Here is a 24,417-nt window from a genome sequence, read left to right on the forward strand (position 1 = left end):
TTTAAAACAATGTCCCAAAGTGAACTTTAGTGAGTCAGAAATAATTAAAAGTTGGGATAGAGCAGTTGTCCAGCCTAAAACAACTTAGGAGGTCATTAGGAAAGACCTGACCTCCTGGAATGGAGGCCTGACTGAAGGGCAGTTATCTCGGGGCATGTACCCCTGCATCAACAAACAACAAGCCCCAGGGGCAGCTCTATCAGCGGCAGCCTCAGTGGCCCCAGGGACAATGTGAAGGTCAGACTGCTAATCAGGGGAAGACTGCAGAGCCCTCCACTGTTGCTGGACTTGGGGCCCAGCTGCACTGATCAGAAGCAGTCTCAGGCCATGCCTATGAAGAGGGAAGAGTGAGTGCAGTCCCAGAAGGGGAAGGGCCTTGCTCTCTGTGACTGCCCCGAGAAAAGCAGAATCCCTGGTTTTGGTTCCAGTACAGAGGAGTGAACTGAAGCTTGCAGCTGCATACAAAATGTATTTACTAGAGTGATGTAACTACATAGTATCCCACAATAACAATAACATTGTTATTATTTTACAAATTTCTTTTGCTTACCTTGTTTAATGAGTTCTTTATATTGGTTAGTCAAGAATTACTTTAGGGGCTCTTAATTATCACTGTGCTAAGTATTGTGGGAGAGATACAAAAACTCCATCTTATGATCCCTTCACTTGCTTTTTTTAAACCATGCTTCAGAAAACCAAACCTTGTTAGGTGACATTATTTGTTTAACCACTAACATTTCTCATGTGGTTGTTCCTTCCCCAAGCCCCCAAACATTAATAAGAAAGTATGATGAAAACATCACCCATATCCTTAAATTCCTTCAGCTTACTATCCAGGATTCTATGGTCCCTTCAAATTATTTTCAAGTTTCTTCTAGAACATCAATCACCAAAACTGGATAACAGTCAGCAGGTGTGAAAGGCTCAACAGGGTCTCCCATTATGTTCTAGATACATATTCCAAGAAGACAGAAACCCTTCATTTGGCCATATCAGGGTCTATATGAGCTCTCATGTAAACTCTCATGAAGAGGTCATTCATTAATCACCATGACACCTTTTTCTTGGGATCATTAACCAGTTTCTTCTTAGGTATTGATATCAATGGGGCTTTCTCCTTCTGTGAAGTGAGATGCTTATTTCTCAGGGAATGCTTATCTACACTCGATGAAAAGCGCCTCATATCTATATTACAACTCTAGGGGTATAAAAAATGTTTTTCTCTTTCTCGCATGTCTTGTATCCACCAACCACTTAACAGTGATTTTGACTCTGCCCCATCCCCTACCCCCTGGCTGTAAAGAATTGTTATTTGAGGTTTTTATACCTTGGAGCACACTGGCCTGGGGCTCCACAAACTGCATGGTGCTCCACCCACTGGTTGTAGCCATTGCCATAGCGCTGGCACCTCACATCATCACCACTCACCCACGCCTACATGGGCCTGGCAAAATTATAATGATTGGAAGCCTAGTGAGGGCAGTCATGTGACTGTCAGAGCAGCCATCCCATTAGCTGGGGCTGTGTGGGGTTTTTCTGGGATTGGGGGAGGAGAACTGGGCATTCTAGCTAGAGCTCGAACGACAGGAGACAGGAGGTCTGCTGTGTATTCTTAGCTGATTCCTGGGCGGTGGTATCTTTTGAGGTTGTATAATTTCCCTTTCCCCACTTTATTTCCTTTCCCTTGATCCAACTGATCCTGTTTGTGGTTTTTTCTTTTTTTTTTAAAGTTCATTCTTGTTAAAATAAATCCTGTTCTGTTTTGAGGGAGGCTGCCGGTCTCCTTCTTTGCCCCAATATGCGGCAAGCCGCTTAGCTAACACTCTCCAATTAAAAATTGGTCCCCACATGGCTCTTCAGAATCTTTTTATTTCTTCCTAATATCTTCCCTTTGTTCCTATTTATAAGCTCTTCATTTTATCGAATAGAGATCATTCCATGAGTTCTTTAAAGAGAAGACCAACTTGTACTTGGTCATCTATCTATCTATCTATTGACTATCTACCCATCTATCTACCTATCTATATTGTGGGAAATCATCTTATCTTCAAACAGAAACAAAAACACTTCAAACTCTATAGTTTATTCAAACAGTTCCCTTGGTCTCCAAACCTCTGGTAATGAAAGGGTTAAAGTTACTGTTCAAGTAGGGCTAATAGATGGTCTTTTATTAATTCTCTAAAACTGCCTATTTGCTAAGCTACCATTAGTTCACTGGTGCTGGGCTCCGGTTGTGTGAGTTGCTCCTAGGATATGGCTTCAACCAACTTGATCCCCTTTTACTACATTGTATAATCTGGTCCTTACTTGTTCTGATCTTGGTTTGAATTTTGGCATCTGTGTAATTCTCTGGTTTTAGCTCCTTGTCAGATTACCTTGACTTAATCTCTAGCAATTACACAATTGTCAAATTACCTTTGCTGTAGCAGGCAGCTACCCCGTGACATAGTGGATGGAACATTGTATTTGGAATCAGTCTGAATTCAAATCCTACCCGAGACATTTGGGAGCTGTGTGACTTTGGGCAAATCACTTAAAATTTTTTAGCCTCAATTTCCTCATCTGTAAAATGGGGATAATAATAGTACCTACCTCACAGTGTTGTCATAATATGAAATGTGATAATTAACATACATGTAAAGTGCTTTGTAAACCTTAAAAGTGCTATGTGTTAGATATGACTATTTTCTTGACATCTAGCTTCTTAGCATTCCAATTATTCTGTTCACAACTCCACTTGACTCTTCTAGCTCTGGCTTCATGCCCTGTTTTCATGATTCACTACCACCCACAGTCCTAGAACCTTTCCCAATTTTTGCTTGGAAGCCAAGAATTAAATATGACAAGGTAACTGCTGAAGATTGAAATCTGATCATTTCTCAGGATAGCAAGGAAAGAAAGCAGCTATACAAAATAAATACTATGCATTATTATTTTAAAATATTTTGTAAATGGAATAATCATACTAATAATCTGGTGATATTTGAGGTAACAAAGTATAGTAATCTATTTCCTTAGAAAGGAGTCTAAACTTAAGATACCCCAAACTTTGGATACTCCCTCTCTTATCTATGGCCCTCTTCTGATGATCCTAACCTCTGGGGTTCTGGGAAGAAAGAAGGAGAAACAGAATAGATGACATTCAGTGTTATACTTCCACCTTGTGGTTTTGAGCAAGATTTTATCCTCTGAGAAATATTTTAGCTATATCTGTAAAATCACCAAACATTTGTAGAGTTGAATTCTTATAGTGTACACAGTAAACTAGCCACTTGAGCACCATACATGTTTCTGAGGTCCAGGTTTTCCCATTATGTCTGTCAGAGAGCAAATGTGTAATTACTACTATTATTGTAATGGCTAGGCTCACTATCTCTCTACCTTTTCAGCCAATGACATTGTTTTTTATGTTCCATATAAATCTTCTCAATAAAAATAGGAAAATAAAATCATGAGATGGATTTTCAAGTATTAATTGTAACTGATATATTAAAGGCTACATCTAGCATGACAAAATTCCCTTTTCATACACTATCTAGTTGAATCTTTCTTATTAATCATGAGAATCCTTCAGCATTATAAAATAATAAAAATAAAACATTTAATACACATTTTAAGACCTAATAAAGATATATTTATATCAAAATTCCCCAAATTAGTCCCCTGGACAAAGTTATATTTCATTGCACATGCTTCTCCTAGGTATCAAAAGATATCTATCTATCCATCCATCCATCTATTGGATATATGTATATTGCATCTTTTCTAATAACTATCCCACATTAATCTCTCTGTTCTCTGAATACCTATTATACTCAATATCTATGCCTTAGTATTTAACACTAGAACACTGCCTTATTTTCTAATTGTTAACGTAAAAACGTTTACTTTCCTAGAAGATTGTAAACTCCTAGTTCAAATTGTTAAGAAGGCAAAGTTGCAGGGCAGCTAGGTGGCGCAGTGGATAAAGCACCGGCCCTGGATTCAGGAGTACCTGAGTTCAAATCTGACCTCAGACATTTGATACTTACTAGCTATGTGACCCTGGGCAAGTCACTTAACCCCCATTGCCCCGCAAAAAAAAAAAAAAAAAAAAAAAAGGCAAAGTTGCCCTTTAGGGCTTCACCCACCTAACTTCAACATTATTCCGTCTTCTGCCCTTGCTTCTTAGTCCTTTTCCTAGGCTTAAGTACATTCATAATGTGGGCTAGCTGTAGATACCCCACACTGTGATAACCCATACCCAGGTCCCAATACCCTATGAATTTCAGATCCATACACCTACCCTCATCAAAAATTTACCTGTGTTGGGGGCAGCTAGGTGGCTCAGTGGCACCAGCCCTGGATTCAGGAGTACCTGAGTTCAAATCCAGCCTCAGACACTTGACACTGTGACCCTGGGCAAGTCACTTAACCCCAATTGCCTAATCCAAAAAAAAAAAATTTACCTCTGTCCTTTCTCTCACCTAGCTTGTCTTATAAATGAATTTATGTTAAGTTTATTATATAAACTTATGATAATTATATGACTAATACTAATATAAACTTATAATTATGTGAGTAATATAATTACCATAAGTTTATTACTGTAAACATCAACTATTTATAATAGTTGACAGTGACTTAAAATATTATATCTAAATACTATCAAATATCAAGTTGGTTGTAAAGAGTTCTCATAATTTAACAAGAGACCCTTAAAGACACAATTTCAAAGGACTGAATCTCTAATGGTGGAAACTTAGATAACCAAGTAGTTTAGTGATATTTATGAGAAGGATCTTTAGGTGTCCCTCAAAACATAACATATATTGCAATCACTTTACCTATAACTGGTGGCCCTATTTTGAGTACACCGGATAAAGCAGGAGACTTGGAGTGAGAAAGACTTGGTTTTGAATTGCACTTCAAACACATTAGCTATGTACCCTTGTGCAAATTGTTTAACATATATCAACCTCAGTTTTTTGATACATAAAATGGGGATAATAAAAAGGTAGATAGCTTACAAGGTTGTTGTGAGGATAAAATGAGATAATATATGTAAATTGCTTTACAAACCTTAAAATGCTATATAATCTGTTAGTTATTATTATTGTGGGCAGAGAGCATGTCTTTTGTATCTCTCCCACAATACTTAACACAGTGATAAGGACACAGTAAGAGCCACCAAAGTAATTCTTGACTAACTAATATAAAGAATTCATTAAACAAGGTAAGCAAAAGAAATTTGTAAAATAATAATAATAATAATAATAATTTATTGTTATTGTGGGATACTACATAGCTACATCAATCTAGTAAATATTTTATAGGTTTGGGGGTATGATTTCTCCCAATGGATATATACCTACACCCACTGTCCTTGTTCAAGTTTATCTAGTCCAAGAATTTTCAAGTTGTTCATATTTACCTGGAATAGACAGATGTAAGTGACACATGAAACCTAATGAACACAACCACAGTCAACTGGCCACGAAAATGGAAGGAAAAAAAAGTAGAGGTGATCCCTGTCCCCTCCACTTCCTTGAAACTGTTGTCCATAGAACAGAATAATCAAGTTCTAATTAGCCGTTAGAGACAATTAGAGTCTTTTCTTGTCTGTAGAAACAGCTTTGGAACTAAAAATGTTACAACTTCCAACTCTCAAAGGAGTCAGGCTCATCGATTAGGAACCCTTTGTATGGTAGAACAGAGAGGGGGATGCAGCAGCTCTAGATTCCAGAGACTATCGGTCTTGAATAAATGACTCCTTGGGTATAGTCACTCCCTGTCATAGAGAGCACAGACTACCTGCCAGCAGGTATGGGCTTATACTCAAGGTGTGACCCAACCAACTATGACCTACCTCTTCTTTTATACTCTAAAGAAAATGACCTCCATATGAGTTCATAGATAGACCCAGGATTCTCTTTTGGCCAGTTATCTCATAATGTATTCATTCACTATTAGATTATTCTAGATAAATAGCACTATTACAATACACATGACAGAGACCAATCATTTCAGAACAAGTAGGCAATGTGATCCACAAAATGGTTGCACAGTCCTGACCATGCAAATATTTTCTAATTATGATGGTTCTTTTTTCTGTTGGGGATGGGGGTGGATTAGAAATCATTTACTTCCTCCAAAACTGTAACAGAAAATTTCTTTAGTATAAAAAGCCATCTTGAGTCAACTTACTAGTTCCTCAAAATGCATATGGTATAATGGAAAGCTTTATACTTGTATTCAGAGGAGATGAGGGTTCAGATTCTGCCTCCTACATTTACCAGGTGAGTAAACTCTCTAAATCTTAGTTTCCTCATTTGCAAAGTGAGGATAATAGCATTTATCTCAAAGCATTTTTGTAAGGATCAAATGAGAACATGTCTGTAAAGTCCTTTGCAAACCTTAAAGCACTGTAATATAAATGTCAAGTGTTAAAATTTTTGTCATTGTTATGATGATAGTGATGGTGAAATTGGAACTCTATAATCAATTTTCAGTGTTATTACCCTTGAACACTACATATTACAGATGTGTTCAAAATGTGGCGCAGTGGATAAAGCATTGGCCCTGAATTCAGGAGGGCCTGAGTTCAAATGTGGCCTCAGACACTAGACATGTACTAGCTGTGTGACCCCGGGCAAGTCACTTAACTCTCATTGCTCCACCCCCTCCTCCTCCCAAAAAAGTCACGGTCACCTTTTACTGGGGATGTACCTTTGATTTAATTCATCTCTATTAAAAAGTCTTATTTAAATACCATGATAATTAAAAGCAAAAAACCAAATATATATACATATACATATACACACATACTTCAGCCTTTAGTAAAGATTTCAGCTTGTTAACATCACTGCTATTCTCTTGGTTCTTCTGTTTTAAATCACTAAGCTCAACTTGATTTTCAGCCAACTTTTTGGATAACACCTGTTTAAAAACAAAAAAGCAAAAAAAAGCATTTTTCACAAATGTAATCTCTTAATTTTAATTTACCTATCTTATCAGAATATGAAGAATATAATATGAGAAGACCCTATAAATTCATACCTTTTGGTTTTACAAACATGTTAAAATGCAAAGAGAAAACATTATATAATTAGTATATTGATCTATCTTGATGGCTGTTTATGTAACCATCACAAAAAAATTTATGCCTTTTCAAGTAGAAAATTTGTGAGAAAAATTACAGTAAATTACAACTATTGCCAAATGAAAAAAATTTACAGTAATGAGGGGGTTATAAAAGTGAATGTTAAAGATGATAAAATAATCATTAAACTAGATACAAAAATTAGCAGAAGATTGCAATATAAAAGAAGAAATGTTTAATAATACAGGCACAAATTGCCTAAATAAGTGGCTGACATTAAGAATAAGAGAAGCAAGAACACTTTATAATAAAAAGAAGATACATAAAATGAACTACACACAACAAAAAATAAAATAAATGGTCAAACAGAGTTAAGGTACAAAGGACCTAAAAATATGGTCTAGTTAATACCTCTGCCTTTAAGTAGAATTGCTCTTAAACCATCACAGAATATTTTTCTATCCTTTCATTAAAAGAGATCTACATTTGCTAAAACATCTGAGTGTCCTACCTTACAGTTTCTTGTTTCTTATTTTTAACAGAAAATACTAGCTCATTGCCATTCACATCACATCTTCTGGCTGAGAATTTCATTGAAAAAGTAAGGGGAGTTTAGTTATATGCAAAGGTTTAAACCAACCCACATTTTCTTAATCCTAATTTATCTAATTATAACCTATACCTCATTTTCAATTAAGATAAAATTTGTAAATCTGCATTTTAAAAAGTATTCTATCAGCAAAAATACCTGGTTTTCTTGCTTAATTCTAGAGACTGACTCTTGCAGTTTATCATTGTCACGACCCAAGGCCTCTCTTTCTCTAGCAACCTGAGCAAGCTCATCACTTGTTTCATCCAGTTGTCTACGCATCCTGGAAATGTCTTGTTCACACATGATAAGAGCTTCAGTTGATTGTCTATTTTGTAAGTCAAACAAGGGCATTTAGAAGTATTTTACTGATGCAGAACAACAATAAAAAATAAGACAACACTGAAAAGTAAAACACTTGAGTTTACAGAGATGCAACAAAATTTGGAAAACTAAAAATAAAATTACACATTCTATAAAATTTCAGAGATGGTTTTACAATATTAAAAATAATAATGCAATTTGGTCATTTATTTGTCAATTCTGTAAAACTTGTATCTTTAACAAAATACCACCTGAGAATTACCTTGATGCCTGCTCCATTTCAGCAATGATATTCTTCATGCCTGAAATTGTCCTTTCCTTTAAAAGAAAAAAAAAGCAACATTAAATAAAATTTATTTTTAAACTTTTCTGTTAAAATTGATCCAATACAAAATGTTCTTTTTTTTAGATTTAGTCTCCTATCCTCTGGGATATAAACCTTCTTTCTACTCTTTTCAACACTTAAAAACAAGCCTAATCAATTTGGGTACATAAATTGCTTTTTAAAAAAAACTCATTGGGAAGGGAGGGAGAAAAATTTGAAACTAGAAATCTTATAAAAACAAATGTTGAAAACTATCTAAATGCAACTGGAAAATAATAAAATATTTATATGGAAAAAAAGAAAATGAAGGACAAACAACAACAAAATAATGTAAAAAATAGGCATTCTTCATTTACGTTTTTCTGTTTGAATAGTTAAATAAAACTCTTCTGAGTAGAAAAAAAACTTCATTAAAAGAGATATGCGGGGCACCTAGGTGGTGCAGTGGATAGAGCATCGGCCCTGGAGTCAGGAGAACCTGAGTTCAAATCTGGTCTCACACTCTTAACACTTACTAGCTATGTGACCCTAGGCAAGTCACTTAATCCCAATTGCCTCACCAAAAAAAAAGAGAAAGAGAGAGAGAGGGAGAGATGCATTTGTGTATATTTACATAGGACTACTGTATCAAATATTATAGTCAAAGTTTTCGGTGCTCACTGACAGAAAGTTCCCCATTCTCTCTGTAGATGGGAGCCAGTAAGGCAGAGACACAGACAGAGTTGGAGAAGAAAAGAAGGTGTACAGAGGCAAGATATTGTCATCCTACAGGAAGTTTAAGATCTATGTCTGGAACCTGGAAGTGAAGTCATGATTTGAGATACACACACACACACACACACACACACACACACACACACACACACACACACACATCTATCTATCTATCTATCTATATCTATCTATCTATCTATCTATATCTATATATATATATACACACACACACATACATATATTCATGACAATAAACATCTTTCCACCTAGGACTACCCCTGCAAAATTGTCATCTTTCTACTCAGATATCAACTTTTTAAAATCTGATACCGTCAACTTCTAAACTGGACAGCAGTAACATATTACTTTCTACTTGGAACCTCAATTAAGACTATTTAGGAGTTCGTGGTTGAAGCTGGCTGGTGACGGAGGACAGAGGAACCAGACCAGGCTGAAACTCTAGACTAGGTAGGCTTTCTTTTTCTTAACTTTCTGAACTCCATGTGAATACCTGTATGCTTTTAATAAACGTTTAATGCCCCCAAAAATTAAAAAAAAAAGACTATTTACAAAACTGGGCTGATATAGGACTCTATGAATTATTAATTTAAAACTACTCATTACAGTAATATTTTGTCTGACAGTTTGAACTAGCTATGAACAACTTAAAACTATTTTTTAAAAGTTAATTTCACTTGAAGTTACATGTTTATCCCTACCAATTCTTGAATGGATTCTTTGCTGTGGAAACATTTGAAATGTTAGTGATAATTTCTAATGGGTCTCAAATTTAATCTTTCTTAGAAAGGAAGAGACAAAGTAGGTTTGAAAGGCAAGAAGAAAATAAATGGAAAGTGCTAAGTGTATCACATACCAAGGAGTACATGAGAAAGACCTGAAGAAGTATGTAGAAAATGTTCTATATAAGTAAAGGTTTAGGGGGCAGCTTGGTGGCGCAGTGGATAAAGCACCGGCCCTGGATTCAGGGAGACCTGAGTTCAAATTCGGCCTCAGACACTTGACACTTGACACTTACTAGCTATGTGACCCTGGGCAAGTCACTTAACCCTCATTGACCTGCCCCCCCCCCCCAAAAAAGGTTTAAAAGCAATCTGCAGGTGATTATTCAAAATGATTTGATTGTGGTGAGAAGCAAAACTCTATTTGAAATATGAGATTTACAAACTTGAATGAACTAATTTCATTCATTCTATAAGCATTCATAACAGTACCATATCAAACTATTCTATAAAGCAAATCATCAATATATATGATATTATCTAAAATGAGGAAGTTGATCAATGGAATAAATTTAAATATAAATGCCATGGAGAAGCAAGCTAACATAGTCACATAAACTGAAAGATGACAAATAATGGGTTAACTGGAAAGGAGTCTGGCAGAATTAGGGTTTAGACCAAGATCTCACAACATATGCCATAATAAATTCCAAATAGATACATGCCCTAGGTAGGTATAATAAAAATCAGAGCAGTAAGGAAGGAATAACTTTTGCAACTATGAATAGGGGAATACATAGGAAGACATATCCTAGACCATATCCCTGACCACAAAGGATAAGAAGGATTGTTCAAGATAAAATGAACGATTTTTGGCAGTATAAAATTGAAAAGATTTTGCACAAATAAGAACAATGCAGCTAAAATTAGAAGGAGAGATAGTTAATTGGGAAAAAATCTTTGTAAAGATTCTCTGGTAAAGGTCTCATATCAAAGACATATAAGAAGTTGGTTCAAATATATGAGTGATAGCCATTCCTCAATAGATTAAATGATCAAAGGATATGAATAAATATTTCTCAAAGAAAGAAAACCAAACTGTCAATAGAGAACATGAAAAAAATTGCTTCAAATAAATAACAAAGAAATGCATATTAAAATAACTCTTTTACCTCATACCAGATGAATTGACAAAGATGAGAAAAGAAAAGAATAATCAATGTTGAGTAGAAAAACAGGCACACTAATGCATTGTTGATGGAACTTGGAATAATTCTGAAAATTAATTTGGAATTATACAAATAAAATGACTAAAATGTCCTAACCTTTTGACCCAAAGATCCTCCTACTAGGCACATTCTCCAAGGAGGTCATTGATAAGAACAAAGCCACTGTATACACCAAAATCTTTATAGCAGCATTTTTTTCTCTATAGCAGCATATATTTTTGTGGTTAAGAAAGAATTAAAAACCAAGTAGCTGCCTAGTAACTGGGGAATAACTAAACAAATTGTAGTACATTAATGTAATGGAAAAGTTATTATACTGTTAAGAAACAATGAATATGATAAATACAAAGACAGTTGTAGTGAAGTAAAATCAAGAATATATGATATATAATGGCTACAAAAATATAAATGTAAAGAATCACCACAAAAAAATAAAAAATGCAAAAAAAATAAAAATTTTAAAATGTGCAAATAAACAAAGAACAAACATGGCCTCAAAGAAAGGATATGAGAAGAGATCTAAGCTCTCACCAATCTTATAAAAATGTTCTAAACCACTATTAAAAGAAATGCAAATTAAAACAACTTGAGATTTAAACTAACATTATGATTGGCAAAGAAAACAAAAGAGGAGCCTAATAATTGTTGAAGGGGCTTTGGGAAGACAGACACACTAATGTACTATTGGTAGAGCTGTGAATTGGTCAAACCATTCTGGAAACTAATTTGGAACCTAAGTATCATGTTATAGCAAAGAAGTGGAAACAAAGGGGCTTTTTATCAATTGATAAATGGCTAAACAAATTATGGCATATGAATGTGATGGGATATTTTTGCAATGGATGGAATCACAAACATGATGAATTTAGAGACATCTGGGAAGTATTACATGACCTGAAACAAAATAAAATTAGCAGAACCAGGTGAACAATTTATACACTGACCTTGGGCAAATCATTTATCTTCCCTGCGATTCAGTTTCATCATTTGTAAAATGAGGGTGATATAATCAATGGCCTCTAAGGTCCCTTTCAACTCTAAATCTGTGATCCTATCATCCTACAATAATGTAAAGGAAAATAACTTGCAGTAAGCCTATCATGACTACAGAAGACCAATGAAGAAACTTATTACCAACCCCATGGCAGATAATGAACCAGAGGTACAGGAGAAGAGTTATTCTGAGACAGAATAATTTATTAGATCAGAAATTTAGAACTGGATTTGTTTTGCCTTGCCATGCTTATACGTTTCAAGCAGGAAGGAGGATTCTGTTGAGGGGATTAGGACAGGTTGGTAGATAGTGATGGAAAAAAAGAAAAAAATTTATATCGGGGCAGCTAGGTGGCGCAGTGGATAGAGCACCCGCCCTGGAGTCAGGAGTACCTGAGTTCAAATCCGACCTCAGACGCTTAACACTTACTAGCTGTATGACCCTGGGCAAGTCACTTAACCCCAATTGCCTCACCAAAAAAACCCAAAAAACAAAAACCAAACAAACAAAAATGTATATCAATGAAAAAAATGTTAATACCCCATACAAAATTCAAAATGTAGCACAGATAAGCAAGGCACTTTTGTTATTACCATTTAAATATAATATATACTTTTAGAAAGTGAACTTCGTATAATGGAAATTTAGTTTTATATGTAATCCTCTTTCCTGTTCTTTTTATATCTAATACTCACATTTGTTTTTCACTCAATAAAAATTTATTAAGGACCTACCATGTGCTAGGCATTATATGTAAGTACTAAGGATATAAAGAAAAGTAAAAGACAGTTCCCACTCTCAAGGAGCTCACATTCTAATGGTGGAGACAACAAGCAAACAACTATATGCAAACAAGCCATATACAGGATAAATTGAAAGTAAGTAACAGAACTAATATACTAGAATTAAGGGAGATAAGGAAGGGCTACCTTGAAGGAAACCAGGGAAGCCAGGAGGCAGGGATAAGGAAGAAGAATATTTCTAAGAATGGTGGACAGCCAGTGAAAATCTTTAGAGTTAGGAGATAAAGTTTCTTATTTGAGAAATAGCAAGGAAACCAGTGTTGTCAGATTGAGGGGAGGGGGGTAGAAGAATTTTTTAAAGACTGATAGGTGTTGTACACAGTATCAACAACATTGTGTGTTGATCAACTGTGAGAGATTTGACTCTTCTCAGCAATACAATGGTCCAAGATAGTTCCAAAGGACTCATTATGGAAAATGCTCTCCAAATCCAGAAAAAAAGAATTATGGAATCTAAATGCAGATCGAACCATACTATTTCTATTATTTTTTGTTTTTCTTTTTTGAGGTTTTTCCCTTTTGCTCTGATTCTTCTTTCACAGCATGACTAATGCAGAAATATGTTTAATGTGATTGTACATATATAACCTATATCAGATTGCTTGCTGTCTTGGGGAGGGGGGTTGGAGGAGAGGGAGGGAGAAAAATTTGAAACTAGAAATTTTATAAAAACAAATGTTGAAAACTATCTCTACATGTAACTGGAAAATAATAAAATACTTTTATAATAAAGATTGATAGGTGAAGGGCAGGGGAAGGTTATGAGAGACTTCAAATGCCAAACAGGATTTTATGCTTGATCCTGGAGGTGAGAGGGAACCACTGAAGTAGGGGCTATCAGACCTGTGCTTTAAGATCAGTTTGACAGCTGGTGGAGGATGTTCTAGAATAGGAAGAAACCAATCAATAGGCAATTATAATAATCCAGGTGAGAGGTGATGAGAGCCTGAACCAGGGTGGTGGCAGTGTCAGAGGGGAGAAGAGGTATATGTGAGAAATATTATGAAGGTAAAATTTACAGGTCTTGGCAACAGGTTGGATGTGGGGGAGGGAGATGACTAGGTTGTGAGCCTGGGTAACTAAAAGGATAGTGATACCCTTAACAATAATGGGAAAGTTAGGAAGAAGAAAGGGTTTGGGGGAAAAATAATGAGTTAAGTTTTGGAAATGCTGAATCTAAGACGTTTAGGGGACATTCAGTTTTAGAAGTCCAACAGACAGTTGGAGATGTCTATCTGGGGATTGGCAGAAAGATTACAGCTGGTTAAGTAAATTTGAGAATCATCAGCAGAAAATAAAATTAAATCCATAGAAATGGATAAGGTCATCAAGTGAAGTAGTATAGACAGAGAAAAGAAGGCCCAAGAAAAAGCCTTGTGGGACACCTGGGGTGACCTGGATTAAGATCCAACTGATCAAATAGTGGTCAAGTAGGTAGTCCAGGAGAGAGCAATGTCACAAAGACTGAGAGAAGAGAGTAGCAGGAGAAAAGGGTAACAAACAGTGGTTGCAGAGAAGTCGAGAAGAATGAAGATTGGAAAAAAGGCCATCAGATTGAGCAATTAAGAGACTGTTGGTAACTTTGAAAAGGGGACTTCTGGAGAACCCAGACCATAAAGCATTAAGATACAAGTTGAGAGGAAAGGAATTGAAGGCACCTACTATAAACAGCCTTCTTAAGGGCTTTAGCCACAAAAAGGAGGAGAGATATAGGATGACAGCTAGAAGGTATGGATGGATCAGCAGAGTTTTGAAGATAGGATGAAGGAATTAATAGATTGACAAGGCTCCATTAGTACTTATTACTGATAGATAATTTAGAGTCCATATATCTTTGTAGAAATAAAATAATCACTAGATTAAGTTAGGCATCACAAGATTTTTGTTAAAAGTTAGGTTCCTGAGGATAAGCTCCTCATTCTTTGGCTGTAAATTCTTCTTTTTGTATCTCAAAGCAGCTACATTTCCTTTAAATTGTGTAGAAAGTGATCTCCCTTTGATAGATAGGATGATGGACATAGGTTCTAACCAAATAGAATAACAAATCTAATAGTTGTCCCACCCTGGAAACTCTCCTATATGTCCCTAACATGCCCACCCTCAAAGTTGGCAATAGCAACAAATGTGCATGTAATTAATGTCCTAAAAAGTACACTGTTCAAGTGAGCTGCCTTGTTCAACTGAGTTATGTTCAAAACAAGTTTCTTAAGATTTTTGTCACTTTCCACAACTTGTAAGTTTCTCTTTTTTTAACTATAAAAATAAACTATGTAAATCATCCATTTGCCTCTGACCATTGAGAAGTCAATAGAACTGATTTGATTGCTATGGCTAACCCTGAAAACAAATCATTATATGCAGGAGCTTTGTACCTCCAAGTGTTCTATTTCAGATAAGAAATAAACAAGGAGATATGGATGTGTTTGTAGGCAGTAGGGAAGCAGGCAGCAGATAGGCAGAAATTGAATAAGTGAGTAAGTAGGGATGACAGAGGAGGCAATCTGCTGAAGATGTGATGGAATGGGATCACTTGTGCACACAGAGGGGTTTGCCTTGACAAGGAGAAGAACCATCATTTGATGAGTTCCATGGGTGAAGGAGGAGATGAAGAATACATCGAGGTGATATAAGGAGAAAGGGAGAAGAGGGAACTCTCAGAGAATAACCTCAATTTTTTGGTAAAATACAAGGCAAGGTTATCAGCTGAGTGGTGGATAGGTTGAGCCACTAGAGAGCAATGAACTGGAAGATTAGCTGTGGATATGGGACAGTGCATTGATTAGAGAGGTGTAAAAGGATTGCCATGCAACAGTGAGGGCCCAATGGAAGTTGTGTAACAAAACTGTAGTGGACTCAATCAGCATAGTTGCACAATTTTCTCCAGCTTCATTCAGCAGCATGTGTAGGATCAAAGGCAGAAGATGGGAGGCAGGGGAGAAGAGGCGATCCAAGGCTAAGGCTTTGCAAGGCAACACTGGTGGGACAATAAGGGGACGGGGGACTTAATAGAAGAAGACAGCATAGAGTTGAACTGGCTCATCAAGGAGTCAAGACAGAGAAGAATGGAAAGTGTAGCTAGTGTAGCAGTAATTACTTGAGAAAGATCTAAGGAGTTGCAAGATTAGAAGTCATGATATGAAAGAGGAATAGGATCTGTGATTACAAGAGGTTAAGGTGAAATGAAAATAGATTATGATCAAATAAAAAACTTTCAGAGTTTATGAACATGTAAGTGGTATATATGTGGGTGACAGTAAAATTTAAAATATGACCCATCTTTGTGTGTATCTGAGGTAGGGCTGGGGAATAGGTCATGAAATGAGGTTGGGGTGTTTGAGTGAGTATGAATATGTATGTTTAAAGTCCCCTAGTATGAGAGAAGAAGTTGAAAGAGAAAGACTGTGAGCCAGGCACTGAATTCACTGAGAAAAGAAAGGGAGTGTTCTGGAAGTTTGTAGATAACAGCTACCAAAATTTTGATTGGGTGGAAAATATGGATTGAATGAATCTCAAAGGACAAGAAATTAGTAAGTGATGGTGGTAGAGGGAGAACCTGGACCTGGTAATGAGGAGCAAGGAGGATTTCAACTCCTTCACCTTGACCACTGAGCAGAGGGAGAAGGGAATGAGTAAAAGTGGAAAGGAAGGTTGTGTCATCAGGAGGAAGCCAGGTTGTGGTGAGAGCTAGAAGATGGAAGGAATACAAAAGGAAAGACTTAAGATGAAAACAAGTTTGTTACATACAGAACAGGCATTCCAGAGAGCATGAGAAAAGTGCTAGGTAACTTTAGAGTGGGATACCAAGGGAGAGAGGTTGAGGGGAATGGAAATAAAGGATTAGTCAGTGGGAGATGGAGAACAGAGTTTGAATGATGACAGCTGGGGTTTGGAGTTTGACGTTAATCACTGAGGACTAAATTCAGGTAGGTTTCCCTTATCCACAGGGCTGTGGGCTCAGGGTGCTGGGAGCTCAAGGAACAGAATTCTCCTTTCCTCAAAGCAGGAGGTGTGGCTGAAGACTTTATGGAATGGTCCTTCTCCCCTTTTCTGGAAGTCCAGTGCTCAAGAGGATGGTGTTTCTCCTTTTCCCAAAGAAGGCAGATCAGGCAGGATATCTGGCATGATGGAATGGTGTTATCTCCCCTTCAAAACGTTTGTTGATGTTTGTTAAGTATGTGAAAGTACCCTCTCATCTACTGCCCCTAACTCTACCGGTCATTATCTTCTTCTGAGGGTGTATTGTGGTCTACCTTTCCCCCAAAGAAGTTTTCGATGGCCTGCTGCTTTCTCAGCTTACTCATCTTGGCTGGCTATTTCCTGGCTTTTAACTCCTTCTTAAAGTGTTGTGCTGCTTCCAGGACACACTGTTCGTCCTACAGCACGGCCCAGGAGGTGACTGGGCTTCTCAGCTGGCCTGGCCTGTGTGTAACCACGGCCGCTTTCTCTTTCTACTCCCCCTAACTCTCATGTGAACTTGCAAGTTAAATTCCCGAGAGGAGACTACTGCACTGGGTCCCCTACAGGGAACTAAACTTGAGTTCCCAGTGGTCAGCACATAGCTTTGTTGCTTGTATTATTTGTTATATTGTTTCACTATGTACCTGTTCTATCTTATTGCAAAGTAGTTTCTTGGATTGAGTGAATCTCAAATTGATGCACATTGCCTTCACACCTTCTATGGTTATCACCATAAATTCAGCTTAGGACATAGGGCATCTTCATCTGTATTAGTCTTTCCTGATTGAGAGTGAGAGAGAACTCCTAGTTAGCTACTGCTGCCACCCATCTCTGGGAGGCAGCATCTAACTAGGTAATGGTCAAAATGCAGGTACTGGATTCTTAACAGTCCATACTTGAAAATTAGCTCTGTACACATGGGCTTTGTGATGTTTAAAATCTAAACTGTGGTCGCCTTAAATTAAAAGCTTTAGCATCAGTCCTTGGGCATTAAACATTTATTAAAGCATACAGATATTTCCATGGAGTTCAGAAAGTTAAGAAAAAAGCCTATTTAGCCTAGAGTTCCAGCCTGGTCTGGTTCTTCCTCAAGTCCTCCTCCACAAGCCTGCTTTAATCAGGAACTCTCTCCAGCAAGCTGACTGTAGAAGCTTTTTGTAGGTCTGGAACAGAGGCGGTCCTTACACACTGCTTCAAGCTGATTGGTTGGCATCATCAAATCCATTGGTTCTGAAGGTGTTCTCAAGGTTTGATTACAATCCAGTTAACTTGAAGTAGGCTAATCAACAGTTAATCACTCTCACTTGATTCAATCAGTCTAGATTAATCTCCAGGTGGGTCTTTGAGTATCTGCTAAATCTCATTATTTCATCACAGCTTTGAATTTCTCTGCAATGGCCCACTTCAATTAAACAAACCCGTTTGTGTAAAGTTTACAAAGTTTCATTACCATTAAGTCCTCTTACTGGAGAATTCGACAGGTTTGGGGGGGGGGGGGTTTGTACCCATCACTCTGTTATCCCAAGGCTTCCAAACTAGCATCAATACATAGCATAAAAAATTTGCTCAGGCCTGCATAAGTAAACACATGAGTAAGATGACCAAATATTTAAAGGCATATTTCCCATACCAATGTCCTCCAAATGGTTTCTATGGATTTAAGCCAAGTTGGCCTTTCTTATCCTTAAGGTATTCTACCTGAGCTTACTTAATGTAGCAGTGACATTGAGGCCTAAGTCAAAGCAAGATCTCCAACATACAACTGTGATCTGTCAGGGACTGTATAAAGAGAGGGAAACAGAGACAGGCTGAGGGCAGCATCTACATACAGCCACAAGAAGACTAAGACTATAGTGGTATCAGCATCCAGATTCCAGAGATGAGGCCCAAACAGGGCCTGCCTATTCCTATACAAGAATGCTACAGATAGCAAAGCCTGAGACCAGCACAAAGTACAAGTAGAGTAAGAGAAAATAATAACCTTGCTACAATTATTCCAAGAGTTGCTGGGAGAAATTAAGAATAAAACTAAAATTATAATTAAAATAAAAACTTATGCAGGGAAGGAGGGTGGGAATTGAAAAGATAATAAATAACTTACAACAGAGGATGGAAAATCTCACTCTGGTAATGGATTCCCTGAAAAAACAAAATGGAATAAACAACTCAATGATTCCATGAGACAACAAGAAATATTAAGACAACGTCAAAGACTGAAAAAAATAGAAGATATAAAGTACCAGCTATCAGAAAGAACTGACCTGGAGAATATGTTAAAAAGAGAATTTAAGAATCAGACTCCCTGAAAACCATGATCCCCTCAAGGAAAAAAGAAATCAAATCAAACTTGGGCACTGTATTTCAAGAAGTCTTTAAATAAAGCTGCCTAAAGGCAGAGTCAAGAGGACAGGGTAAGGGTAGCATTTTTTAAACCAGTTCACGCACAACTTCTTCTACAACAACCTAGAAAATATGTCAGACTGAATTCTGATCAGGAAAGCCAAGAAAAAGTCACAGTGAATCATTTTTACAGCCCAGGGCAGCTTAGGAAGATAGACAGAGAGGTCTTTGGATACTGGGGTGGGGTGCTAGCCAGGATCACAATGCAGTGGCAGTAGAGACAGTGAGCATCCATAGCAGTGGGAGGCATTCTGGAGGCTAAGGATGGTAAGGGGGCTGAGACTGAACACCAGAGTTGAAAGCACTGGGCCAGAAAGAGATTCTAGGGAACCCCTGAACCAGTTCTGGGAAAAGAAACAGTTTTCTTAACTATTATCCAGTTCCAGGGTAGAGAGGAATGGTTGTTGGCAAGATAAGCCCTTGCTGTGTATGTAACAAGGAACAAGTTCCCAAAATGTGGCTGTATGGCTGGCTGTGTAGCACAAAAGCAGAATAGGGGCTCAATTTTAACTGTTAGCCCCACATATAAGCTTTCAGTGGAGTAATCAGGGCAGGAAACCAAGACCAAAGAAGAATCAAGCAGTTCGGTCTCACTGAACCTACAGAACTTCCCAGTGGGCTAACAGTAACTGAGTTCAGTAAAAGCCTACTAAAATTCACAAACCAACAGATCCAAACTTGGATCAGGAACTTTTAGAGCTCATACCTGCTATAACTCTTGAGACTCTGACCCTTCACAAGTCACTTCACCCTGTTTTTCTCAGTTTCCTCATCTGTAAAGTGAGAGTTGGAAAAGGAAATGGCAAACCACTCTAGCGTCTTTGTCAAGAAAACCCCAAATGGGGTCATGAAGAGTCAGGTATGACTAAAAAATGGCTGAACAACCACAAATTGTGACAGGGAAGCTCAAGATACAAACATAGAAGAAGACAACAACTTAAAGATATCTATAAGTACAGCCTCAAAGAAAAATTCAGATTGAACACACACCCAATAAGAATTTTTAGAAGAGTTAAAGAAACCAATTTTTAAAAAACAAACAAGCCAAAAAAGTCATCTTAAAAAACAAATGAGGGTAGTAGAGGAAAGAATGGGAAAATAAATGAGAGCTATGCAAGAAAGTTACGAAGAGAGAATTAACATCTTTGTAAAAGAGGGACAGAAATCTTATTGAATGTAACTCCTTAAAAATTAGAATTGGCCAAATGGAAGCTAAAAACTTCATCAAAAGATAATAAAACAAAATCAAAAGATTTAGAAAAATTAGAAGAAATGTAAAATATTTCATAGGAAAAACAAGTAACCTGGAAAATAGACTGAAGAGAGATAATTTAAGAATCATTGGACTACATGAAAGCTATAAACAAAAAAGGGCCTAGGTATCATATTTCAAAAAAATCATAAAGGAAAACTGCCCAGATATCTTAAAACCAGAGGATGAAGAAGAAATCAAAATAATGCACAGGTTACTGCCTAAAAGAAAGCCAAAACAAAAACCCCCAGGAATATTACAGTCAAATTCTGGAACTTTCAAGTGAAAGAGAAAACACTGCAAACAGCAGGAAAGAAAGAATCCAAGTACAGTGGAACCACAGTCAAGATCACATAAGATTTAGCAGCCACCATTTTAAAGAAATATAGGACTTAGAATATGATATTCTCTGGGGCAGCTAGGTGGCACCGTAGATAAAGCACCAACCCTGGATTCAGGAGGACCTGAGTTCAAATCTGGCTTCAGACACATGACACTAACTAGTTGTGTGACCCTGGGCAAGTCACTTAACCCTCACTGCCCCGCAAAAAAAAAAAAAAAGAAAAAATGATATTCTGGAAAGTCAAGGATCTAGGATTCCAGCCAAGACTTAACATATCCAGCATAACTTGTTACTTCACGGAGCCACATGGAACCTTGGAAAAGTAGCTATTGGCCCCAGAGCCATAGTTCTAAGAGACTTCAGGCGTCAGCTACTGCATTTCTGTTGATAGTATTGTGCTCCTGGCATAATGGCTCACATAAAGCATAATAAATATTTATTGATTTGAATTTCAGGTATGACTATAAAGGGGAAAGACTTTAACAGCCATACTAAAGTTATGCATTCCAATGTTGGATTTCAAGGTATTCATACCTGAAGATATATGTTTATTACTGTAATGTAGTCACTGCTAAAATATTTTTCCAACTACCCTCAGAACCAGGTTATAAGCCACAAGGGAAAAAAACCCATTTATTGATTCATAGTTATATGTCATTTCTCATAAAAAACCCCCCACAGTATTATGAAGTGTCATTACCTACCTTATTCACCAGCTCCAACTACTATGAAAGAGAGAACACTCATTTTGATGAGTAAGATTCAATGTTTGCTTAACAATCAGTCACATTACTTAATATTGCTTATATTTTTCAAAGCTAAAGTTAGTTGAATGTTAATCATAACTTAATGATGAGAAAATCAAATTTAAATCAGTAACTAATATACTTTCTAAAATCACTCTAGCTATTGCAAAATCAGACATCTAAATGCTTATAAAATTTGTGGGAATCTAATGAAATTATAAATTTTAAACAATTTCCTTCCACTAACATACTTAGATAAATTATTAAACACTTGACAGATCCCAGAACATACTTTCATTGCCAAGCTCTCTCCAAGGGAAGCAATATTCTCAGATTTTTTATCCAAGCATGCTTGCAGGCATTCCTTTTCTTTAGCCATATCACTGAGTGTTGCACCAAGAAGGTTGATTTCTTCTCGCTGGGCAATATTTTGCCTTGTAAAATTATCTAGACATGCAACCGTAAAGATGTAGTTTTTAATAAGAATAAAATTTTCAAACAGGCTTTAATACTCTTTGTAATTATTCTCTTTTATTTGGAGCCACTAAAAATATTAAGCAGATTAATAAAAATTGCCCAAAATAATAACTAGTTTTTCTCTATAACAGCATGAATAGCCATGAACTTTAGTTCAAAAACTTATAGGCATAGTTAACAATCTGAAATAGAATCTGTGTGCAAAGCTGAAAACTATATTTAATCTTCACAACAATTCTACTCTGATGTTTTATCATTGTGTGGAGGTGATCATAGGTTCTCTAAAGTTCTGTAAGTGGAGGGAACAAATTACAGTAAGGACTAACAAGGTGGCAAGGCTTATGAAGAACCACTGATGGACTGAAGTCCAAGTGACAGCACTGTGATGTATCAACAGGCTTATCACCTGAAGATTGTCTACAATATGCTGAACTTTTTTTTTCCGCAGAAATTCATGAAAGTACCTACTTATGTTATTGAAGAAACAAGTATCCACATAAATAACATCACTGATCTTTTAAAGCATTAAAATGACTACAATTAAACTGCATTGTTGGTTTATACAGAGATCATCATTAGGGCACAAATGTCTACGTCTATGTATTTTCAGATATTTTTCCTAAGTAGTCATCAAAGTTAGTTAAAGCAAAAACACAGAAGGAAAAAAATCTACCTATGCAACAAATGATTCAAGTATCAACTTGACATAAAGTTCCAATGTGTTGTTTAAGTGTTCCATGAAGTCTAATTCTAATTCAACCAATAAAATTTTATTAAGAACCTACCATGTGTGGGGGCAGCTAGGTGGCGCAGTGGAAAAGGCACCAGCCCTGGATTCAGGAGGACCTGAGTTCAAATCCAGTCTCAGACACATGATACTTACTAGCTGTGTGACCCTGGGCAAGTCACTTAACCCTCATTGCCCCACCAAAAAAAAAAGAACCTACCATGTGTCAGGCACTGTACTAAGTGCTGGGGACACAAAAAGTGGCAAAAGGGGCAGCTAGATGGCACAGTGGCTAGAGCACCGGCCCTGGATTCAGAAGGACCTGAGTTCAAATCTGGCCTCAGACACTTAACAATTACTAGCTGTGTGACCCTGGGCAAGTCACTTGACCCCAATTGCCTCACACACAAAATAAAAAAATAATTAAAAAAAAAAGTGGCAAAAGACAGTCCGTGCCCTCAAGGAGTTTATAATCTAATGGTGGAGACAATATGCAAATACATACACAAAGCAAGCCATATACAGGATAAATAGGAGATAATTAAAAGAGGGAAGGCACTGGGTTGGAGGGGTTAAAGGGGTGTTGGAGAAGGCTTCCTACAGAAGGTGGGATTTTAGGTGGGACTTAAATGAACCCAGGGAAGGTAGAGGTAGGAGAAGAGGAGGGAAAGCATTCCCGGCCTCCAGAAGGAGCGTTGTGTTCCTGGAACAATCAGGAGGTCAGTGTCACTGGATTAAAGGGTATTTGTCAGGGAGTAAGGTGCGAGAAGACTGGAAAGGTAGGAGGGGGCTACGTTATGAAGGACTTTGAATGCCAAACAGAGCATTTTGTATTTCATCCTGGAGGCCATAGGGAGTCACTAGCATTTCCTGAGTACAGGGATGACATGACCAGACCTGCTCTATAGTAAAATCACTTTAGTGGCTGAACGTAGGACAGATTGGAGTGGGGAGAAACCGGAGACAGGCAGACCCACCAGCAGGCTATTGCAATAATCCAGGCATGAGGTGATGAGAGCCTGTACCAGGGTGGTAGTAGTGTCAAAGGAAGGAAGGGGATGTATCAGAGAGATAGTCATAAAGGGGAAATCAACAGGTCTTAGCAACAGATTGAATATGGAAGGTCAGAGAGAGTGAAGAATTCAAGATCATTCTCAGACCAATAGCCTGAGGGACTGGGAGCATGGTATTGCCCTTTATAGTTATAGAGAAGGTGTGTGGGGGGAGGAGGGGGATAATTTAGGGGGAATAATGAGTTTTGTCTTAGATTGAATTTAAGGTGTCTACTGGACATCCAGTTTGAGATGTCTGAAAGGCAGCTGGAGATAGAAAATTCGAAGTCAGCAGACAGAGTGAAGCAGGAAAGGCACATTTGAGAATCATCAGCATAGAGATGATAATTAAATCCATGGGAGCTAATAAGATCACCCAGTGAAGCAGCAGAGAGAAGGAAAGGAAGAGGTCCCAGGACAGGACCCTGAGGGACATCTACAGTTAGAGGCCCTGATCTGGAAGAGGAGCCAGCAAAGGAGACAGAGAAGGAGCAGTCATAGAGGTGGGGGGACAATTTCCTCTCTTCGTGTATTGTCTAAATATACCTGCTCTTTCCTAACCTAGCCTTTTAAGATCCAAAATTCCAAAAGGAAGACTTGGGGAAAGGGGTGGGTGGATCAGAAAAGAAAGCAAATGTCTGGGTTTTTTTAATAGCTAGAGTTA

General features: G+C 37.3%; 1 protein-coding gene across 1 annotated transcript in view; it reads right to left on the bottom strand.

The window, feature by feature from the left end:
* Positions 1–24,417, bottom strand: part of TSGA10 (testis specific 10) — a 90,886-nt gene that overhangs the window by 13,354 nt on the left and 53,115 nt on the right. The window contains exons 11-14 of the mRNA XM_043998609.1: positions 21,790–21,944; positions 8,257–8,312; positions 7,830–7,998; positions 6,808–6,918 (exon numbers count right to left, since the gene is read on the bottom strand). Of these exons, the coding sequence (XP_043854544.1) occupies positions 6,808–6,918; positions 7,830–7,998; positions 8,257–8,312; positions 21,790–21,944 (491 nt within the window). The remainder of the gene's footprint in view (positions 1–6,807; positions 6,919–7,829; positions 7,999–8,256; positions 8,313–21,789; positions 21,945–24,417) is intronic.

The sequence above is a fragment of the Dromiciops gliroides genome, chromosome 3 (assembly GCF_019393635.1).
Source record: "Dromiciops gliroides isolate mDroGli1 chromosome 3, mDroGli1.pri, whole genome shotgun sequence".
Lineage (NCBI taxonomy): Eukaryota > Metazoa > Chordata > Mammalia > Microbiotheria > Microbiotheriidae > Dromiciops > Dromiciops gliroides.